Here is a 23,120-nt window from a genome sequence, read left to right as displayed (position 1 = left end):
TTCATCTGAAGGTGTGACAGATCACTTTCTCATCTCTCTTAACCAGCAGTCACATTTTCCACTCTGCACACCCCCAGCAGGGCTGCTCTTGCAAGATAATCACTATTGACATGATCTCTATTGTTCACTTCTCCAATTAATTGGGGAATTTGACATGGGTTAAAAATAAGAGAAAATCCAGCACATAGCTGGCTTTCATTCAGTTAAAAATGAGCTTTCTGCAGACTTTTTTTCTGATCTCTGCCAACCTTAACCTAGGAGGATCACACTCAAGTGAACATTTTCTTCACCCTACATTATTCCTAATGGTGCCAGTGTTCTATGCCACCCAATTTAAACCCCACAATTCTACCCCCAGCCCTGTTCTTACTCCTCTCTGGGATCTATTTCATGCTCTGAACAAGCACCACTGTCTACAACCAGGATAACTGGGGCCTAACTGCCCAATCTCAGTAGGGATGTGGGAACACATACTGAGAGCTTCTTTATATTGTGCAATTTTGTTAAAAAGCTGAATTGGCTAAACTTTCAGAGAGGAACATGGAGAGAGACTTTTAATAATTCAACTTGCTTTTACTGTAGCTTCAACTTGACTTTTACTCACCTCTGAGCAAACTTAATTGCCACTGCCAGCAGTTTTTAGGCAGGAAACTCCAATATGCTAAAAAAACTTTCAACTCAGCAAGTTATTTATATTTGAAACCTGCTTGGTCTGTGAAGACTAACAAAGGAATTGCTTTTGTAGACGTGTGTTTTATTTGCCATATGCCATTAAATGAGACAGTCAATCCACCACAGATATTAATAGTAGCAATTTTGGGCTATTCTAAGGCTCAAATATGAAGCTATTTTTCATACTGACCTTAACAAAAGATCATGGTTGCAGATGACCCTAACAACTGATCTAGGCTTGATCTGCAGAGGGACACAACTTGGAAGCCACTTTGTGCATTGTACACAAAATATGCTCCTGCCCTTGGAGATGCTTTACATCCAGGAGTTCCAGCTGCCCTGAGGTAGATCCTCTTCAGCTTGGAGGAAGCAGATTCACCCAAAGGGGTGTTTTTATATATATATATACATGTATGTATGTATGCGTGCATATATATATATATATATATATATATATATATATATACACACACATGTATGTATGTATGCATGCGTGTGTGTATATATATATATATATGTATGTATGTATATATGTGTGTGTGTGTATGTATGTATGTATACACATACTTTGGGGTATAAGGAGTATGTGGGTCATGCACAAAAAGATCCTCTTCCAGTATTCCAGCCCCTAATCTTGTGCTCTGTCCCACTGGTGTCCTCTTCTCCTCCCTCCATACACAGATTAACCCAGCATGGCCTGCAAAGCAGCACACAGATGCCAGAGCAGATCTGGCCTAGCTCAAAGCAATTCTCTGCTCACAGAAGAAGCTGCCACGGCTGCACAAAATGCTTGTTATTAAATACATAATAGAGCAGCCTCCAGGGGTAACTGGTATTTCATGAGCTGCCACCAACTTTCACTACCTTTATCCTCTGGCCAATTTTTACACTCCACTCTATGTGCCCAGATTACTTTCTGATGCTCTTTTGTTGAGTCTGATAACTGTGTGCTTTACTGCTGTTGCTTTTCCAGAAGAAATGATTACTCATTTCCCTGGAATAGCCTCAGATCCTTTGCTATTTCCATGCACTCATGTTATATATAAAAGCTCAAAGAGGACATGCAAATGATTAGAACAGTTCCAACAGCCCAAAAGAAAAGTCAAAACAGCATCTCTTCTGGTGCTTGGGAGTACATGATTAATGAGAGTTTCATCCACTAGGAAAGACTCCTGCAGTCTTTGGCCTCAGAAACTTGCAGACTTTACACACCAGAGCCTTAATATGAACTCTGAGCAAAACAAACTTAAGAGATGAGTTTCAGAATATCTTATGCCTGTGCATTGCTGCACACTGAACAGCCTGTCAGCATTCTTTTCATTTTCCCTTTCCATATTAATGTATTTCACATCCAAACCCAGAAGCTCAGTAGTATAGCCTGTATAGCCAAGCTCTCAGAAAGCAGCTCTCTCCATCTCCAGGGGGAATTACCTAAGCAAACACTGGAGAATTGGCCCCTGCAGACATTACACCATGTAGGTGATGCAAGCAGGGGCTGGGGGTGAATCTGCTCCCACTTATCTATCTCCACCACCTCAGTTCCCAGAGAAAGTTTCCTCTGGGCCAGCAATGAGGAAGGGAGGAGGGCAGTGTGGTTTCTGAGCTGCCCAAGGCACGTCCTGCACACAGGCAGAGCTGCTGACTCCGAGCAGACCCCGCTGCCTCTGACTCATCTGGATTTGCTGCTTGTGAGCACAAAACCTCTTGCTGCGACCCAGATGGAATTAACAGAGTACTCTCCTTATTTCTAATTGTTAGATCATCCCTTTTTAACTCCAGCAAAGATGACTTGCAGATTAAACCCCTTGGGGGTCAAGGCAGTTGTTCTGTTTGTACAGCAATTAGCACAGCAGGATCCCAGGCCACAAATGGCCTCCAAGGCTGTGTCTGTGCCGTCTGTGAGCTCAAACCTCATTCCTCCTGCAAGCCAAACTTCCCAGCTCTCAACACCGCCCACGCAGAGGTTTTTACTCTGGCCTAGCCAGGAACACAAAGTGAGCTCACACCTCGTGTAGAGACCAGCTCAGGCTTGAGCTGAGCTCTAGGAGCAGCACAGATGGCAGCAGCTCTGAGCTCTTCCCTCTAACAGGGTCACCCTGACAGAGCTGCAGCTGCAGTCCTGATGCTCAACACAGTCTGCAACACCTTAACCTGAAAAGCAAAGATGGAGTGAAGTCACAGATCTCAAGCCCACCACCCCAGCTCCCAGGAAATCTTGCAGAAAGGAAGGTATTTGTGACATTCCACTCAGAGCACAGGCTGCTTGCATTGTTACAGCTCACAAAGCAAGACACCTTTGTCTTGGATGAAAGCAAAACAGCAGCTCAAAGAATCTAATGGACCATATGGGTTTTCAGAAAGTCTTTGCAAACCCCATCTGACAACACAAGTGAAGCAGTGCAAACAGCACTAAAATAACAGCAGCTTTCCCAAGCTTTCACTGTGGAGGAATGAGGCAACAGCTCAATAGTGCAATCCTGATTCTGCCACACTATGGACTTCCAAGATCAGTCAACTTTAATCTAGTACAAAGGTCTAAGGAGAGCCAGAGAAAATCAAAGTTAGATAAGCAACAAGGGTCACAATTTTAACAATGTAGCTCATTTAACTAGAATTATAAAGAAATCCCCACCACTTAAGAGGAAAAGCTCTACATGAAACCATGCAAGTCAAATGGAAGAGACTGGCTAAAGTGTTTGACCTGTCTTACCTGACATCCAGCTGGAATAGCACTGAGTACCCTCCTTTCCATGAGGATCATGCTGCCCCAACCAGCATCTGAGCTCATCAGCCCTTTTCCAAGCAGTCCTAGCATGTTCCCTGCCACTCCCAGTTTCCAATTCTCCAGTATTTAGTTTTCAAATTTTACATGATCTATTTTGCCTGGGGCACAGCAGATCACTTACCCTTCTCCTATTAGCTCTCTGTTTAATTACAGTTTAATGTGAATTGATCTTTACATTAATGAGTCTGTAAAGAAGATTGATTTTCTTCAAGAGACTTTTCTGCTCAGTTTGGCAGCAGAGTAGTCCTATTGATTTCGCTTTCCCCAGTAAATACACTGCAGTGTCACTGCATCTTCTTGTAAATCAGCTAATCCTATTTCACACTCTTTTGCTCTAAAAATCCCTATTCTGAGTTCCTTGTTATCTGTGTTTATTCAGAGCAAGATGATGGGGCCAAAGCATCTCAAACAGCCCTGCCTGTTGCCACCACACAGCTGACTGCTGTGGGTCACTGTCCCCTTTGTTCCTAAATGGCTGGAGGCTTAAAAGACTTACAGTGAAAGAAATGAAAGTTATTTTTAAGTGTTTAATCTGTTAACTTCCTTAATTCCCAGCCAGCTAAGGATGGGGCAGTGTTATCTGTTTACCATGCTTGCTCCAGAGGTCTGGTTAGCACTCTCCACTGAGCCCTACAGCTGCCCAGCAGCCTGTGGCAGAGGATGCTGGATTAATCAGGCTTGGAGCCAGGGCAGAGGACAAGGATCCACCTCCATCATCTGTCCAAATGCCCCAAAACCCCTCCAGGGTGCAGTTACTCACATGCAGGTAGATGCAGCAGCAATGAAGACAAGCCCCAGAGTAAGGGCTGAGCTTAGGGGTTTGGAGGAAACCCATAACAACAGACCAGTGCAGGGTTGATTGCAGCTCCTTTAACCTGGCAGGCCTAAGAGGTCTTCCATGCCAGTTAGTGAGGAAGCTGGATATAAACAGACTAAGTTCTGCAAATAAATGGTTTCTTCCATCACCCCTTTCCCCAGCAGATCAGGTAACAGGGTCTCCTCAAGAGCCTTCAGAGTTAACACACTGTAGCTGCACTGGGATGGGAAATCCTCAGCCAAGGGCACGTCAGTGAAAACATCCTGCCATCAACTCCCCAATGTCCAAGTCTAGGAACTGTAACTAAATTACAAATGCTGTGGGAATTGCAGGCAAGGTTCTCCTCTCAGCTATTCCGATGTAATTTCGGAATGAATCCAGACTCGGTCTCTCCCCCTCCCAGCTGAATTTCCTGGCTTTTGTTTGCACTAACAGATGTTTGCATTTAATGTCTGTCTTTATTTGGTAACCCCTACATAGATTATTTTTCCCTTCTGTTCTATTAAAAGCCTTATCAAGTCCCTTATGTTTGCTCTTGCTGAAATGAACGACTCTGGCAATATTTTCAACACGCAAGGCAAACAAACTGATTCTTCGAGGAATAACTGAACTGAACCAAACTCCATGGCACTGTATCAGGACAAAGCATTTTTGGTACATATGTTATGTCTGCATCCATCTGCAGCCTGGGACATCCAAAGGCTTGCAGAAAGCTCTGAGAATTCTCTCTTCAACAGATTCTCACATGCTTACATATATATTTAACTGGCCTTTGGTCCTCACACGTGTGGGGTCAGGCAAGTTTTGGGTGATGGAGACAGGTAAGGAAAACCCAAAAGCAGGGAATGCAAAGCAAAGCTCATTAAAAAAAAAAAAAAAAAAAAAAAAGGCAAAACCCATAAAAAACCCCACACAACCACCAAACTTTATGGGAAATTTGAGTTTGGCAGTATTGTTTTTCCCAGCCCCAAAATGAGAAAAAGTGTGTTCTGCTGTTTAGGAAGAGAAGGAGATGAAATAACTCATTCAGATGGGATGTTTTGAGTGACAAATATACAACCCTTGCTTTTATAATACATTAACAGTCCTTTGGAAATACTTAACCACATGCAATATACAAAACCTACTTCAGAGGTTTGTGAGGTAAACACACTTCACACATTTCTAAACACTGAAAAAAAAAAAAAGGAAATGTATTTATTTTTCTTTAGCGTTAAGAATACACTGTAACACTATACACTTAAACATAAACCAGTTTCTCAGTACACAAGTCTTCATTATGAGTCCTCACCCTGGGTTTGGTTTGGCAGCCTCCCCAATTATTACTTCACAGATTGGAAGGCCAGAAGAAACCAGTATGACCATATCATCTGATTCCTTACATCACACAAGGCTAAACAACTTTACCCACCAATTTGCCCATCAAGCCCATTAACCTAGGGTCGAACTAAAGGCCCATCTTTTAGGAAGCCAACCAATTGATTAAAGACTCCCAAAGATGGAGAAAACTTCACTTCCTCAGCAAATCATTCCAATGTGAGTCAGCAACATTGATTGGAGCAGGTACTTTAAAACATCATTCAGGTTATTTTTATCTCTGATAAAAATTAAAAGGAAATGCAAGGGGGAAAAGAAGTGGCATTCTCTAATACAAGCTGAACAAAGAGACCCTTCTTGCAGGAGTATGACAGCAGTCTTACAAATCCTGCTATCAGAGTTATTTATGTGCAGCAGCTGAGGAGAGCAATTCAGATTTCTGGAAAGTGATACTAAGCAGGTTTGTTCAGAATACCATTCTTTTATCATTTGGCTTTGTAGCTTCTCCTTCCTTCTGCATCACTCTGAAATTTCAGAGGAGCTGTAAATCTACTGCCTTCCACAAGTCATTATTCCCCCTTTCCAAACTGCTCATTTCATTTCAGGAATAAAAAACCCAAAGCTTCTGCAATTTGGTTCTTTGCCAACAGCTAAATTAATAGCAAAAAATAACAACAGGGGCTTGTGGAACTCAAGAGCATTTATAGACTTCATGAGAAAGAGAAGCCAATCTGGGGGGCCTAAAACCTTATCCCTGGATGGCAAATTCTATGCAAGCTTTCCATCCATAAATGAGATTTCTGGAGGTCTTTTTCAAAGCCTGGTGGCACAGCACAAACGTGGCAGCACAGAAACTCAGCAGATAAAGTCTGCCTCAGAGTAAGTCAGAGCCTTTTGAGCAAGAGAGGCCAATCAGCTGGTGGTATGGTCACAGATGATTTTCTACCACAAGAAGCACCAAATCCATGGAGAACAGAGACACCTGCATAGGGCCATGCAGGCTGGAAGCCACCTCTTGAACTGCTCCAGCACTTTGCTGGAGTCCCTGTTGGCCATAAACACTTCCCAGGAACCTGGGAGGTATCGTGCATACCTCAGTAAAATTCCTCCTCAGTGCACAGTACAAGCAGGCACATGCAAAAAATCATTTTAGAAATCCACACTCTTGAGATACTAAATAGTTTGATATTTTAGTATTTTATTCCCTTCAGCAGCACCATGGACCAAGATCCTTGGTGGCCAATACACAAGGACTCTCAGGTGTCTGATGCTTCTGTGGTCATCTAAACTACCTGAGTTAGGAACTTCAGACCTTCTGCAGATCATGCTTTACAGTCACTGCTCTCTCAAAAGAAAATGTTAAAAAGAAGTTGAAAGAAATCATAAAAACAGGTCTGGAATGAGTTCCCTAAAAGATAAAGATATGAATACTCTCTGGCTTTAAGAGGAAAGAAGAAATGATCAGAACAGGGCCAGGAATAAAAAGAAAAACAAAGAAAATGTAAAATTTAATAGCACAAGTATGACCTAATGGTTGAAACCCAAAGGCAGATGAGAAAGAAGAAGTTTTATTCAACCTGTGGAATTTACTGACATAAGTTACCACTGACCATAAGCACAACACACAACCTCACACAAATCACACCACTCCAGATGACGTTTCTTAATTAAGGTTAATTAATTCTTACATTTCTTAACAAGCCAAAACCCCAACTCTAGAGTCAGCAGGAAGGAGTGTGACACCCATGAAGCTCTCAGAGGCAGCTAAACCCTCCCCAGAGAGAGCCCAGAGCCAGGGGAGGTGACGATGACTTACAGGTGCAGGGAGCGGACGCTGGAAGCAGCAGACCCCAGCGAGGGAATGGCACTCAGCTCGTTGTGGTCCAGCCTCCTGCAAGAAACAGAAATCAAGGTTGAAGGCAAGCAGCCTGTGCCCAGGCCTACAGGAGCAGGGGAGGGCTGGCACTGAGGCAGAAACCTCCATCTAAAGGAGTTTTCTGGACCTGTGCTGGCCACACCTTGCTCTAAGAGCCACCATCATTGATTCCAACACATTATCTTTATAAGAGCAAGGCTTTTTCCCCCTGCCACCCCTCCCCAAAGTGCCAGGCAGGAAGGCATTGTGCCACAGCCCTCCACTAGCCTGTGTTTCCAGAATCAAACCTGAGACAGGAGAATTCTGCACCTTAAAGCCATGTGTGCCATGGCTCAGGACAGGAATTTAACCCCTTCCCCTGCTCACACCAGGTCAGGGCCTGGGGGCACAACCTAATGGCATCCTCTCCATAGCAGGCCCAGCTCTGGGAATCCCAGAGGGATTTCCCCACAAAGGCAGCAGTGCTGGGCACAGAAATGTCACCAGGCACAGAAATGTCACCAGTGCAGGCAGCTGGGGAGCACAGAGAGCCCCTGGTTAATGGCACCACCAGCACAGACACGTCCCCTGCCAGGGCCTAATGCTTCAAAGTGTTTTTCTGACTGAAAGCAGATCCTTGCCGTGTGACTGGCTCTTCCTTGCTTTAAAGAGCCCTTGTTTGTACAGTGAATTAGTCAATTAATTACTGTAACAGTCGCTCCTCTGGCTGCCTGAAAATCACCCAATTTCTCAGTCTTCTCACCCACTCCCCCCTCTCACTGCAGTGATCACAGCCAAGCCCTGGCCAGGCTCCCCAGCACCCCCAAAGCACCCCTGGTCACTCTGGGCTTTCCAAGTGCTCTCCTTCTGCAGAAAATCCTGAGAAGTTCACAATTTGGGTGCAAAGCACAGCATCCCAAGCTGTACAGCCAAGGGTTGCTAAGCCACAGGCATGAGTAGGGGCAATCTTAAATTATGTTGGGTTTTTTCCCCCTCTTCTCTCCTTTTAACACTATTTTTGGCAGGTGGGAGAGGGCAGTGGCACATTTATCCCAGAACTTCCCTTCTGGCTCCTCTGAGAGGAGGCAAGATATTTGATTTCACGAGGAGTTCCAAGCACTGCTGGGATAAAAGCTTTCCTCTGCCTCTGACATTATACCCATGCCTTAAAATGTAAGGGAAAAAAGCCAGATGCACTGCAATTCAGCAAGGAGCTCTACTCTGCAACTAAAAGCTCACTGTTGCTCATATTACAACATGGTCTGGAGCTTCCAAAGGTACAGAGCAAGCTGGAAAGAGCATTAAAATGCTTATTTGAGCATGTTTTCATTAACATCTAACTAAGCATCTTCAGGAAAAGAAGGAGCCTGGGTCAGCTCTGGTTAAGCAGCTCTGACACCAACCAGCATCTAACAACTGGTCAAACTCTCTGACATAAGTGTGATATTCATATATCAGCCTCCTGCCATGGCAGGAATCAGTCAGAAGTGCTTCTCCCACCTCATTTTCTCTCTTGGCTCACAGGCACCATTTGCTGACACAGAGGAGACAGCCAAGCTCTGTATTTGCCTGGGATTTCCCACTCATCTTTCCTTTTTCCCTATGTAAAGGAATTGAAAAATAAAAAATAGAGGGAAAAAAAAAAAAACAACAAACCTCAAAACAGAGCAGCTGGGCTGAACAACTTTAAAAACTTTCAGTCTCCTTCCCCAGCCCTCACCTTTGACGACACAAACCCTCTGGATGCTGAGGCAGAGGAGGAGGGGGGGCCACCCATATAAAATATTTACAGTCCAGTTGCCAGGCTGGTGTCAAGCTGAAATGGAGCCTGCTCAAAAATAGCACAGCTCTCCAGAGCTTTCAGTGAAAGGCACTTTAGAAAAGAAAAGGTGAGTTGTTTGCAGAGGAATTTTAGCATGATTACTGCTTTCTTTGCTACCAATGAGCCTGGAAAGCCTGAGAGCCATGAAACCATGGGTTTGGGGGATTCCATGATCCACATGACCTGAGGAAAGCCCAGAAAGGAGCACAGGGCCCACCCCACAGCAGCACCCTCCATCCATCCATCCATCCATCCATCCATCCATCCATCCATCCAAGGAATGAGAATGGATGGACACCAGGGGACTGTCACCAGATGAAGCCACCAAAGGGGATGAGAGAAAGATCAAGCATCCTGAAGGAAAATAATGTCCCAGTCCAGCCCCTACCCTGAGCCTCCACCACTTATTTCAGAGCAAGTGGGATCACAGGGTTTTGCATCACTTTGAGCCACTAAATTTCATCCTATAAAGACTTAAAACTTTTCTAAAAGCTTCTCATAAAGGCCACCAAAACAAAGCACACAAACAGCTGCCTAAACTGAGGGAGAAGTGTAGGGTAAATTCTGCTCTGACTTTATCACAATCTCAGTAAAGCAAAGCACAGCATTGAAGATAAGGGATGAAGTTTAAATCTTTTGGTCTGTAGATATTTTCTTGGAATCAAGAGAAAACAAAATGTTTTCAAAATATACCACAGTAATTATTCCCATAGAGAGACACACACAGAGTTTTAAGCCTTGTGCAATGCTCAGGAACCACAGACAGCACGTTTGAAGCATCATGGGAGGTTCAGCTCTTATCAATGCTTCTATTATTTGGGGCAATCTCTTTCCCTGAGGGTGCCTTGGTTTGCCCAGCACAGCATGCACAGAGAAACACTGACTTGCTCTCGAGACATGCCACAGCATGATCCTTATTTCATGAATGTTTGTCAAGTGCTTAAAAAAAAAACCCCTCAGAAAGAAGATGCTCTGGCAATATAGATGTGGTTCTCCTCGTGAAATGAAGTTTATTTCAGTGGTCTGTGGTTTAGCTGTTATTCAAAAGCAACCAAGATTAGTAGATAGGGCTTTTAATAGAGCTTCTCCCTCAGACTGCCTTCCAGGCTCTGCTCCAGACCTCTGCCTCCCCTCCAGTCTCCCATTTCTGACTGCTCCTTTTCCCTCCTACTCACTCTTCTGCTCTCTCCCTATTCCCTAACCCTGTCTTTGTGACACAGCAAGCAGCTCTTATCTACCCATTACACTGTGGCTGCATTACTTATCTCCCCAGAAACCCTGACACCTTTTTACAGCATGGAACTGCTCACTGCTCTGCACACACACAGAGCACTTTGCTCAAGGGAATTCCCTACCTGGGGAATCAGAAGCCACACACATTTCCCACCCTGTGCTCCCTGAAGTCACACACCTTCAGGCACTTCCACGAATAAAAGCTACTGCTAAGCCACAGTCATGTCAGGATAATTCTAAATCAGGGCTGCAATTTTCTTCTTTAAGCACAGAGCAATTTAAGGCTTTCCACAGTGAAAAGAGAAGTTGAGAAAACAGATCCTGAAGGCAGTGCTCTGCTGACCCACATCACTTTCTCTCTAAAGACCGTGCAGAGCTGATTTCAGAGCACTGCAGTCACTTCTGATTTCCATTCCTCACTTACTCATGATTCCCAGCAAGTCCCTACTATTGATGCAAACAGAGGAGCCAGGGGCAATCAGGCCAGGGGAGAGATGCTGCATGAATCTGCACAGTCCAATCCAGCAGGCATCAGTCCGGGAGAATTCCATTTTTTGCCTATTTAAGAATCACAGGATCTGGCCCCTCCATGAGTGCCAACACTTAATGAAAACAGACAGAGGACAAGAGAAAATGCTTGATAGAGCACAGGAGTGTTTCTGAAAGGAAATGTTTTTTCAGTTTCCCATGAGGCACCAGTAGCTCTTCAAACAGAGCCCAAACCTCAAGTATGCCAGCGTTTCACCAGGCAAACACAGCTCATTACCTCAGCCCACCGCCTGCAATCTCAGGCACTTTTGTTTTTAAACCCCAAAATCACAACTCCAGGAACCCCTGTCAAGGGCTGACAGTGCAGCCCCTCTCTGAGTGAAACTGCTGAGCCTTCTCAGAGATGAGGAGCTTGGAAAGCCTGCAGTTCCCTGAAATGGGTTTGTTTTACAGCAAGGAGGGTCTGGCACAGCCACTCAGACCTTCACCAGCTCCTCTGCTCCCCACCAGAGCAGGGGACAGCTCTGCTGGTTGAGCCTCTTCCAGCAACACTTCCAGCAGAGTTTGTTCTGGTTCCAAAAGGAGCAGAAATGTCTGAGAGAGGAGGAGGCACAGTTAAGTGCTTTGTTATCCACTACACTACACCTTTGTTTCCTGGGAGATTTGGGCTAGGTTGGCATCAGGTGTCACAATCCAGGCTGCTGTGCCTTGCTTCAGGGTTATGCTTTCAGCAAGGAGCTTTGTGTGTGTGCTCAGGTGTGCTCAACTGCTACCTCCAAGCATTGCACAACACCCAGGGAGGCAAACTCCAATGATTTCCAATAACAGCTCTGCTGTTTTAATTGGGATGTTGTGTTCTGCTCATTGATTAGTTTAAAAAAGCAGCCCAGATACAATATAGAGGGAAAAAAACCTACACAAGTCAGACCTGCTCATTCAACTTAGCTAAAGGAAGGTACTGTCTTAGGAAAGTAGATATAATTTCCTCACAGCCCACAAGCAGCCCTGACAAAACACAATTAAAGCCTTTGAAGGAATACTTACACTTCCTGCAGGTTCGACAGCTCTGCAAAGACAGAAGGATCAATCTCTGCCAACTTGTTGTAGCTCAGGTTTCTGTTAAAATAAAAGACAGTGGGATCAGCAAAATACAGTCACCCTCCTCAGCAAAACAGAGCCATCTTAATTATTCTGGATTGCACTGACAGGGTTTGGGTCTTGGGTTTTTTTTAAAAGACAACTTAAACAGGAGAGCAGCACTTTTCTGCTAAATACACAAGTGAGTTTAGTTCCATGACAAAAATCTTATCTAGTTCTCCCCAAGCTTCTTCCTCTTTTGCATAGATTAGTGTGGTTTTAATTTGTCTTCATATTACACAATTACGTTTATTATTCTACTATTGATTATTTCCAACCACAAAACTAATCACAGATGAATAGGATGTTTCCTGACTAATTACAGTCTGAACTGAAACAAACCTTCCACTAAATATTTTATAGCTATATTCACACAGGATATTTTTATACCACTGTGTGTTACACACAAAATACACATATGTACACTTGCTATGTATAAACATAAAATATATTCTACATCTTCTAACAAGATGATGTAATTAGTCTGTCACTACTTTTTTTTAAATCAGTGAATACAGCTTTCAAGCCACAGGGTAGAAGAACACACTTTGGTCCTCAACAACCCCAGCCAACACTTTCCAGCTATCCAACAGTCCAAATCTAAACCTAAATCATATTCTAGCACTGATGGATGACAAATGGGTTGTGCAGCCTGGTGGGAGAGCAGATCTGCCTCACAGCACATCCCTGACTGGAAACACACCCAGAGCTCAACATGCTGCAGGAAGGAACACACTGCAGGAATTGCTAGGGACAGCAAACAGGCAAAATAATGCAAATTAAGTGCTAATTCCAGAAACCACAAGCAAGAGCTTTGCCATGCAGTGCTGTAGCATCACACAGTGCAACAGCAGAGCCTTCCCTCCAAGATATGCACTCTCAGCACTCCACACAGGACAGGTCAAACCTGCAGCCAGGCACTAACCAAATCAATTAAGACCAAGTGACTAATGATGCAGAAAAGTAGCAAGTGCTTTAATTACCCTTCTGGATGCAGTGCTGGCATGTTTCTGTGAGAGTGTAATCTAAAGAGGGAGGAGGCAAATTGATGGGTGGCAGCAGAACAGCAACCACAGTAAATTGTAAGGAAATTGTGAGGGGGACTTCTTTAATTTTATTTTGCTCCACACCCTGCTCTCGGATATTACCCTGGGTAAAATTCAACCCTCCTGCCTCCTCTGCAGGGAGGTTACACCCTCTTACTGCACCTCTGAACACAACACAAAAGATTCATGGCCTGATTTTAGATAAGCACTCAAACATCGAGCTGCTTATTCAAACCACCAAGCCAGTCTGACTAGAAAACTGGCCAATCTTCCCCGGTTTGGGTTTTTCTGTTGCTTTAAAACTGTGCCCACAGAAAGCAAGCAGGTCTGGAACCCAAACGGGATCTAAGTCACAGAGGCACCCACTGAACTTCTACCAATGCTCCATGGCCCAAGAGCTGGGGCACACACAAAGAAAAGGCAGCTGCCAGAAGAGCACTGATGGAAAATCCCTCCTGAAGTGCTCACACTAACACAGTGCACTCTCTGGCAATGCACACAGAAACCCAGGCTCACAGCAGCCTTGCAAATACCGAGACTTGAAAGACTACAAAGCTTACCAACTTTGCAGGAAGTGATAAACACCTCTTTCAAGCTAAAAAGCAGATATTGATCACCTGCCCTCTTGTAATGCATTTATGGGAAGTCCTCAAAGCGTTCCCCTGCACCAGGGAATCATTTGATGGCTCTCACATCACACCATTCCCCATCATTTCAGCTCTGAAAGCAGCTCCTCGCATCTTGCCCAAAATGTTCAATTTTTTTTGCCAATACATACTGTGGAAGAATGCTCCACAAATCAGCAACACAGGCTGGCTCTTAACAGAGCCTAGAAGTGAAATTATAGAGGAGTGTAAAACCTAACCAAGCATCTCAGTTTAAAATATGCTGTCCTGTAAGCCCCTACTGTCTTTTAAAACACTCAAGAGACCTTTAAATCAATACCAGCCTACAGCAGATATCCATTTCACTATCAACTCAAAGGCATTTATCTAAATAAAAGTCAAACTGCAGTTTAAACTCATAGTGTGTTTGAAAGCCAAGTCCATATTCATAGCACAATTACGAATTAAAGTGCAATTTGCCCACAGATTACATTACTATTTTTTTTTTTTTAACCACACAGTAAGATCATGCTGAAGCTTGCCCCTGCCTGATCTACAGGCAAAAAGAAAAATACAACAGGTAACGTCCTACAGGCTCAGCACAATAAAGCTGAGACAGAAACACAAGTGACAAACTAAAAGGGGGAAATACAGCCAGACATGATGGTGCATGAATCCATCTGTTTTCATGTATTTCTATGCCTTTTACTGCAGCCAAACTTCACATTTTTTCAGGTAATGTATTTCTCCTGAACACATTCCTCTGCAATAGGCTAAGGGGGCTGTTCTATGAAGCAAGGAACAAGAACACGTGCACCAGAACTGATCCTCCCTGCACTTGCCAGAGGGACCAGATCCCTGGTTTAGCCTCTGCTCAAGCACTGAGTGATGCTGACAGGAACCTCCAAAGTTCACAAGTGAAAAACAAAGATTTTCATAAATTAAAGGATTTCATGGCCACAGTTTAACATGACCCAAAACGACTTTCTGATTATTGCTGCTGCCATTCAGGACATTTGAACATCAAAGTCACTGCACAAGTAGCTGGCTCTTCAGCTAGCACAAAGAGATTTTGCTGCACCAGCAACAGAAAGACTTCCCAGCATCTGCTGCAGAAATGCAGGTGAACTCCATCCTCTTGAACACCAGTCTTCAGTTCTCCCCACATTACTCACCCCAACCACCTCACTAAATGCACACTACATTGCTCAAAAATCAGTGGGGAAATGAAAGCTAGAAATAGAGTCAGTACAAAATAAACAGGAGACTTGAAATTACTTAGATACGCCAAAATAAAGTTTACTGAGTTTCTGGCACTAGCTGTATTTTAACTTATATTAAAATACCCAAGAATTTCTAGCCTGAAGCATTAGCAATCAAAGGATGTGTTTCCCAGAACTCTGATCCCCTCACTAGGCAGTGTGTGGCATGCCAGTCACAGCATTTAAGTGAGAGAAAGAATTAACATGTTTCAATAGATAGATCACTGGGACTGGGAGTCAGGAAACCTCTGTCTGTTCCTGGCTCTCTTCATCTCCTGCTGTGTGACCGGGTCATGTCACATCACCTCTCCAGAGCTTTTGTTTCCACAGCCACCCTTTGTCTGTCTTGTCTATTTAGACTGTAAATAAAATTGAGGTAGGTATTGTCTTGGTTTGCCTGATGCTGATGAAATGAGTCCTCAATCTTGGTTGGGCTCCAGTAATGCAAATAAAGAAGGGAGCTCAAAACTTGAGGTCATGGGTGCACAGGATGCTCTCCCACTGCAAAGTGTGGGTCCCAAATGTCCAGCAGTGAATGAAGCACTGCAGGATTTTCATGTCCCCACCAGGTTGGCCTCTCTGAGCTGAGCAGACCAGCAGTGGAGGCTGATGGAGATGCCAAGCCTGGGGCACAGCTGTCCCATCACTGAAAGCTGGCACATTTGCTGTTCCTCTGTAGCACAGAATGCATTCCTTCTCCAGGAGCCCTTGGGATGAGGCCACAATTGCCCAATGAATCACCAAACAAATGTTCCTGCCATCAGTTTTCCAAAATGTCTTCCTCAAAGAAAGCCATCAGCTCCCAACACCAAAACCCCATCCTTTCCCAAATCAGCACCTGCCCAGCCCTCTGAGGCATCTCTCACCCTGAGCATCTCTTCAACACCAGTTTATAAAGCATCATCTGCAGTGTTTTATGCCAGTTCCAAGAGCCCATGGCTTTGGTGCATGTTCTGCCCCTTTCCTGGCACCTAAACCTGAGGTTAGCTGAGCCCAAAGTGGGGTTGCCCACAAGCTGCTCAGTGCCCTGCTTCTCTGCATGGGTATGTTGAATTACTCATGGAAGGATATTTTGATCCCTCCAAGGCAACTGTGGAAATAAAACAGAAGCTAACTTATATAAATTCAAGAGCCTGAGCTGTGAAGTTCAGGGAAGTTACAAAGATTAGAAGTTCTACAGCTGGCAGAGGAGGAAGAGCAGAACAACCAACCTGAGTGGCCCCTAATATTCAGATTGGTTTTTTTCATATCAGCTTCTATTGAAAAGGAAAATCTGGTAAATGTTTTTAAACTTTATTCTGATTTACTGGCATGAAAAGTGTTCTGCATATTATTTATCCATTACAGACTTTAAGTCTTCCTTGTACTGGCTAATCCAACAATGTAGGGTTTTCCCCTCCTGTCACTAAGATGCCCATGATCAGGAACTGAGAGCCTGTAAAATCAATATGGGAAGGGCCTTGATCTGTCTTTTCAGTTATTCTAGTCTCTAAATAAGAAAGCAGCGTTTGCCTTCAGCTGGCATTATGAAAGTGGCATTATCACTGAACTCTGCAGAGACTGAAGTGAAAGTCTTGTTAAATAACTGGGTATGCTCAAACTACCTCCCAAAAGAACCAGTGCTGTCACAGAAAGAGTCCTGCCTGCAGTGAGGAGGGACCAGTCAGTTCTTTGACCTGTGAGAGGCCAACCCTGCCCCCTTGGGCAAGGTGCAGGGTAGATCAGGAGTTTATGTTCAAGTTTTGGCCCTGCTTTGGGACCTTGACCAGTGCAGAGAAAAGCCACCTAGCTCTCTGTTGAAAACCAGACAAAGGAACAGAGACATACACGGCTCCTGGTCTCTGTCCACCACGATGATGGCTGAATTCTGTTCTGCAAGGTGAAAGTTTCCAACCCTCACATCAAAACCATTTATCTGTCAGTGCAGAAGATTATGTCAAAAGTGTTTCTGCACCTTTTGATGAAAGGCACTGGAGAAAAGGAGGATGGCTTGAAATTCTGTCACTGCCAACTGTGGCTTTCATTAAACACTTTGTCAACCGTTGTCATAACACAACTTTTCATTGCTCCTGCACAAAAGGGAGCTGAGGGCCCAGAACAATTGAGCCCTGCAGTAGAAATTCCTCCAGCTCATCTGTTGAAAGATAGCTGCCTAGTCTGCAGCTCACTGAATAGGCACCATCCTCTTCCCACATGTTTGTAGATGGCTTTACAGCCCTGGAATGGAGGCCCCATGCACACTTGAGTGGGTATGAAAGGCATGGCTGCAGCTGAATTAGCTTGGGGATGGGGGCCAGGGGAGCAAGAGAGGGAGCACACTGTCCGTGCTACAAGTGTACAGCTGTGCAGGAAGAAAGCACACTCAGATGTCTCTTTTAAACAAACCTGTGAGGTGCCAGGGAGATGGCAGTGTCCTTGTAAGCAGCGACAGGGGAGCATTAATGCTGAAGCACAAAGCCATCAGAGATTGCATGGATTGAGGTGGTTGTATGGGCAGTCAGGACAGAAAGAAGGAGCTTTAGTCTATTTTTGATTGCTGTGCACAGGACAGGTCCAAAGTCTACTCCCAAGAGCAGCCAAACAGCCCCTGCAGCCTCTTCTCATTAGAGCTGTGCTCCAGTCCCTTCCTCTGGACATGCTGCAGCTCCTCCCTGTGCTCCTGTAGTGAGGGGCCCAGAACTGAACCCAGCATTCAATCCATGCCCAGTGCTGAGGATGATCACTGACCCTGTCCTGCTGGCCACACTATTGCTGGTACAAGCCAGGGTGCCAATGGCCTCCTTGGTCACCTGGGCCCTGGCTAGCTCATGTTCAGACAGATGTCAACCATCACCTCCCAGTCCTTTTCACCAGGCAGCTTTTCAGCCACTGTGCCCCAGGCCAAGCCCCTTGAGATTTCTGTTCCAGGGTACCCTGGGTGCTGCCTACAAGTGCAAAGCATCCAGCTTCAAGAGACTCTGAAATGCAGCCCAGAAATGGCCCACAGCAAGCATGGCAAAGAGCTACCTCCTAGAAGGAGGTAAGAGCACCAAAACACAGGGCACCAGCAAGGTGGATGCCCCTGCTCTAAGAGCTTTGGAGAGAAGGGGACTCTGCAGGACACAGCACCCACATGGGTGAGGCTGTGCCCCACACTGAGGGGTTCTCTTGGTGGCTCAGCTGATGTGCTCACTCAGGCTTTACTTATGGCCTTGTTCAAATCAGCAGCAGCAGCATCACATTGGCTTGGGTTGACAGCCTGCTCATATAAGGGGCTTTATGTGCAGGAGGGAGTCAACTTAAGGGCAGCCCTCAAGCCATAATATGAGGTAATTTGACAGTGAAGACAAACTTTGAGAGGCCATCCAGACACCAAGCAAACTGCACCATGAATCACTCTCAGTCATGACCAGTGATACAGGCTAAAGGAAATTCCTGTAGCATGATCCCCAAAGAATTGATACCATGCAGATGCATGCAGCCATTAATGCAAAGAACACTAATTAAAACCACATCACTGAGAGGTATTGTGCCAGACTACAATTTAATTTAGCATGTGGTTGGTATGATTTAAGAAACTTGGGAATGATCTTACCTTCAAGTGACTTTCTGGGACTTTCAGCCCTGGCCCTTCCTCCTGCTCTGCCACTCTGCACTCACAACTTGGGGAGCACACAGATCACACATCTGGCCCCAGCTCACACAGGGCTGTAAATGTGAATATCTCTGCCACTGTGGACTGCCAGACTCCAAGAGGCAGCACAGGATGAGCAGGCATACTCTCAGGGCTGAGGAAAGGCAGGATTCCTCTGCAGGAGCACTGCAAGGCTGCTGGGGCTTCCACATCTCCCACACCAAGGATTTTTACAGGCTTGTCTCTTTCAGCAGGGCAGTGTCAGGTTATTTTAGGCCCTGTTTGGCTTCCACAAATGTGTTTTGAAAAAACCTAGGATCCCATTTCCTCCTATTTTAATAACCTTAGCAAAACTCAAGTTGAGTTCTTGTCTGCTTTTTTCTCTTTTCTTGAAAGATCTTCTCCTCCAAACACCCCTGATTTATTTCTCAAGACAGAAGGCTTAGATGCAATTTAATCTACATAATCACACATATATGCAAATACCCCATAACACATGCAGAAATCACCTGGGTAACTCAGGTGCTCATGGACCTCATGCTATTACTCTGCACCATCAGAAGGGACACAAGGATACTCATTTTACCAGAGCTTGATCCTGGCCCTTTTAACAAATTTTCTCAGTGTTTCAATTGCTCCAAAAATATTGTCCCAATTGTTCCAAGAAAGGTGAAGTGAAGTTTCAAGAAGTGAAGTGATTTGCAGGTCATGCAGTGGTGTCAGTGAGATTCCCCCAGGCCCCTCTGTTCCCTGGGCACATGGACAGCCCTTCCCAGCAGCTACTCAGGGACTCAAACCAGCACAGGGCAAAGGAAGCAGGAATGACAAGGTATTCCACAATGCTTTTTCTGCTTCTGAGAAGAGCACTGGCCACAGGCACACAGCCTGCAGCCCCTGAGGCTGCTCATCCTCCTGCTGGGGCCACAGCTTCCACTGCCCCCAGCCAAAGGCAGCATTGTGTGCAGGGAACAGGGGATGCTGCAGGGCTCAGGGCAGGATTGAATTGCAGCAATCTTTCTCTGTATTTGCCTTTTCTATTAAGCTGCACTGCCTGAAGGAGAACAATCCTCTCCAAAACGCACTGAAGCATCAGCTCCAAGGATTGCATCAAAGCAAAAACACATTTCAAAGGGGGAATGAGCATCTAAATAAGAATAACTGTATTTAATTTCAAGTAAAGCAATCCTGCTTTGCCACCTGTGACAGGTAAGCAGTTGGAAGGAAAAGCAGGATGTGGAGGGTTTTTTAACCCACAAATAAAACTCCACCCATCATCTGCCCTGACACCTAGAGGGTTTGTTCTGGGTTTATTGCTTTGATTAAAGTGCTAACTACTACCATGAGAAAGACATAGCCCTAAAACCAAAAGCCTGAAAGTTGGTTGCTTGACTGTATATGAACAAACTCAGCTTTTTCTAATTTGATAATAAATTTCTTTCTTGGTGATTTTACACCCACAAAGCAAAGCAGTCTCTTAAACCCTGGAGCAATGGCTGGATAGCCCAGCTCAAACAAAATAGCAAACAAATTGCTTCTGCTTCCATCACTGCTGTTTTTCTTTGGTAAATCAATAAAGGCCATAACTTCTTTACTAACATTTTCAATTAAGGTTCCCCACCGTGTATTCAACATATTAAACCAATTTATTGACGATTAATAACTATATAATTTACTATACATATCTACCTTAGAACTGCTCAGCCTCCATTAACAGTAACAAGCTACATTGATAAATCAGCATTAAGTGCTATTTACAGTTTCAAAAATGGCTCCTTTTGCAAAGCAAATATTTTCTTCTGAAAGTTGTGCAATTCTTCACAAGTACTCCCAGCAGATAAACCACGTTAAACCTTTGGCTTTTTTTCAGATGTTTGGGAAGACCCACAGCAGCATGTTGGACTGCTAGCAATCAAACCCTCCCACCACATGACTTTGCAAAATCCAGCTGTGGGTTAGAGTGCAGAGAGAAGAGATAATTCAGAAATTCCTCAAACACTGTTCAAGATTTCCATGATTTTAGAAAACTCCCAAGGTCAACCATTCAGTAATACTGAATAATCATATTTCAAGTTTTCTCAAAGAACACAGAACTGTAATGTGCTCTGCTCTCTTTGGGATTCAAATGGTTTCAATCCTATCTGCAAGTGTTCCTGGTAAGCTCAGAGACCTTAACAAGCCAAAATTATATTATTCCACTGCTCTAACACCACTTTTTATGAGAAATTTAGTAAATGCACAACCTGGCACAACAGGTTGCCACTATCTACCACTACCCAGCAACGCCACATCTGCATTGCTGCACACAGGATGGGGGATCCCCAAGCCCTGAGGATGGAATTTCAGCACACAGCTGGCATTGCCCCTTTGCAGAGCCCACCCTGAGTGAGAGTTGGCCATGGCTGGCCCAGTGACAGCACTGGGCAGGGCCCTGCCCAGTCAATCATTAATGGTGGGGACAGGGCACACAACCCTCTCCCACTGGGTTTGCTCAGCCACTCTCTCTGTCCTGGCTTTTATTAATAGTTAATCAGCAAGGACTGATCTCCCCCCAGATCATGCTTGCCGAGAAGCGGCACCAAGGAATATCTGTGCATTGGTTAAAACTAGTCAGGCAAAGAGTGGGGGAAAACAAGTTTTTAAAAAACCAACGTGCAGATTTTCCCTGCGGCCCAGGCATGGGGGCTCACTCCAGGCTTGCTCCAGCTTCTCCTGCACTTGATGCTGCTTTCCACCCACACTGAGGGGCTGCATCACCTCCTGCTCTCACACAGTGATGGTACCAAAGTGTTTTTAGAGGCTTTTCCCAGAAAGAAGCACTGCTGTCCTGCTCTCCCCCTGGCTGGCCACAATACCTGGCTGCTGTTCCCTGGTGGCTGCTCCTCCCCAGCCACCCAGGGCATGTGCTGTGCTGTCACCAGGGAAACTCTCAGCAGATGGACTGAAGTGAAGCTCTGCCTCCTCAGATGGGCTGCAGAGTTTAATGGGGCCAGTGAGCAGAGCCAGCACAGCCCACCCAGCTGGAGCAGCCAGGACACAGGCACTGGTCAGCCCTGCCAGCTCTGCCTCCTCTCCTCCCCCTGCAGCAGTGACTCTGATCTCACACAACACCCAGCTCTGCACACTGCAATAAAGCCCTCTCTGATCGGCCCAAGTGGAATTACAACCCTATGCCCCACCATAAACTCACTCAGTTTGAAACCTACCAGAGCAAGGACATTCCTGGCACCTTCCAGTGCCACAGGCTGAAACTGAGAGCTTGGCCAAATCCAAACATTTTGTGTGTGGAAAGGAATGATGTATATAACCCCAAACCATCTCAAGGACTAGTTAGCTACCCAAGGGCTGTCTGAGGCTGGCAGCACTACATGGTGCAGGGCCAGCTCTAATCCTCCAGAGGTGTGAGGAACACATGGCAGACAGCTCTCCATTTCCAGCTTAAAAATACTTCTTCTCTGTAAGAAAGAACAGCATTTAAGGGCAAAACCTGAAGATTTTAAGCTAAAAAAACCCCAAAGCTGGCCAACCTGGCTGGAGGTGTATGGTTTACACAAGCATCCATCCCCTTTCCTTTCGAGTAATCAATGTCCAATCATAATGCACTTCCACTCCAAGCACTTTCATACTGCCAACAAAGCACCAAGCAATTTAATGGATTTCTAACCCCAAATTGGAAGCTGTACTACATCCAACTGATCCAATTTGTTCAGCCTTAGAGGAAGCCCCGGGAACAAAATGCTGGAAATCAAACCACATGCACTGATAACATTACAGAAATAGATACACCAAGAAGCAAATGTTCTGTCCCTTCTATCTGACCTCCAACTTGGTTTAATTGACCTTCAAGATGGAAAAACTGCATTTAAAACAAGCCATTTCCACTTAGATCAAGAGTAATACAAGTGTGAGTGAGTGTGTAACTGTGTGTGTGAGTGTGCTCTATAAAAAGCACTTTCCTACCTCACTGTTAACATCAGGGTCAGCTGTCAGAACAATCATTCAGACTTTTTGGCATAACTCCTGTATTGGTTTTTGCCCCTGGGACAGCAGCAATGTCAAAGCAGATGGAGCTGAAGTCTCTGCCCAAGGAATGCCATAAAATCATTGAGGGAACAATTGAACCTATTGCTGCTTTACATGCCAGCCTTAACATTCCTTACATACAGCACAATCTCACATGTGTGCATTCATGCTTAAATGACTGACACGTGTACATGACCTTCATGTAAACACAAACACAGGCATGTATGCATGAGGCAATACAATTACAGTGATTGCACAGCTAGAAAGGCTTTATCAGGGGAGTTTGGGACAGCTGCACAACTTACAACTGAGTTGTGAAGAGTGCTAGTAAAACATCTTTATAGCACTCTGCCCCGGCATATAATGTCACATCTTTTACAGAAGCACTATTTTAAAAATCTTTGAGAGCTTTACAGCTTTTATTGGTGCTGTTTTTCGGCTCCTTCC

At 44.9% G+C, this 23,120-nt stretch overlaps 1 protein-coding gene across 1 annotated transcript in view; it reads right to left on the bottom strand.

The window, feature by feature from the left end:
• LRIG1 (leucine rich repeats and immunoglobulin like domains 1) overlaps positions 1 to 23,120 on the bottom strand; it is a 94,479-nt gene that overhangs the window by 46,468 nt on the left and 24,891 nt on the right. The window contains 2 exon segments of the mRNA XM_071439384.1: positions 7,408 to 7,482; positions 12,035 to 12,106. Of these exon segments, the coding sequence (XP_071295485.1) occupies positions 7,408 to 7,482; positions 12,035 to 12,106 (147 nt within the window).

This window comes from Agelaius tricolor, unplaced genomic scaffold, assembly GCF_023055355.1.
Source record: "Agelaius tricolor isolate 1412-34295 unplaced genomic scaffold, bAgeTri1.0.p SCAF_14, whole genome shotgun sequence".
Lineage (NCBI taxonomy): Eukaryota > Metazoa > Chordata > Aves > Passeriformes > Icteridae > Agelaius > Agelaius tricolor.
The sequence above is the reverse complement of the archived record's forward strand: the minus strand, read 5'-3'. Positions and strand labels throughout refer to the sequence as shown.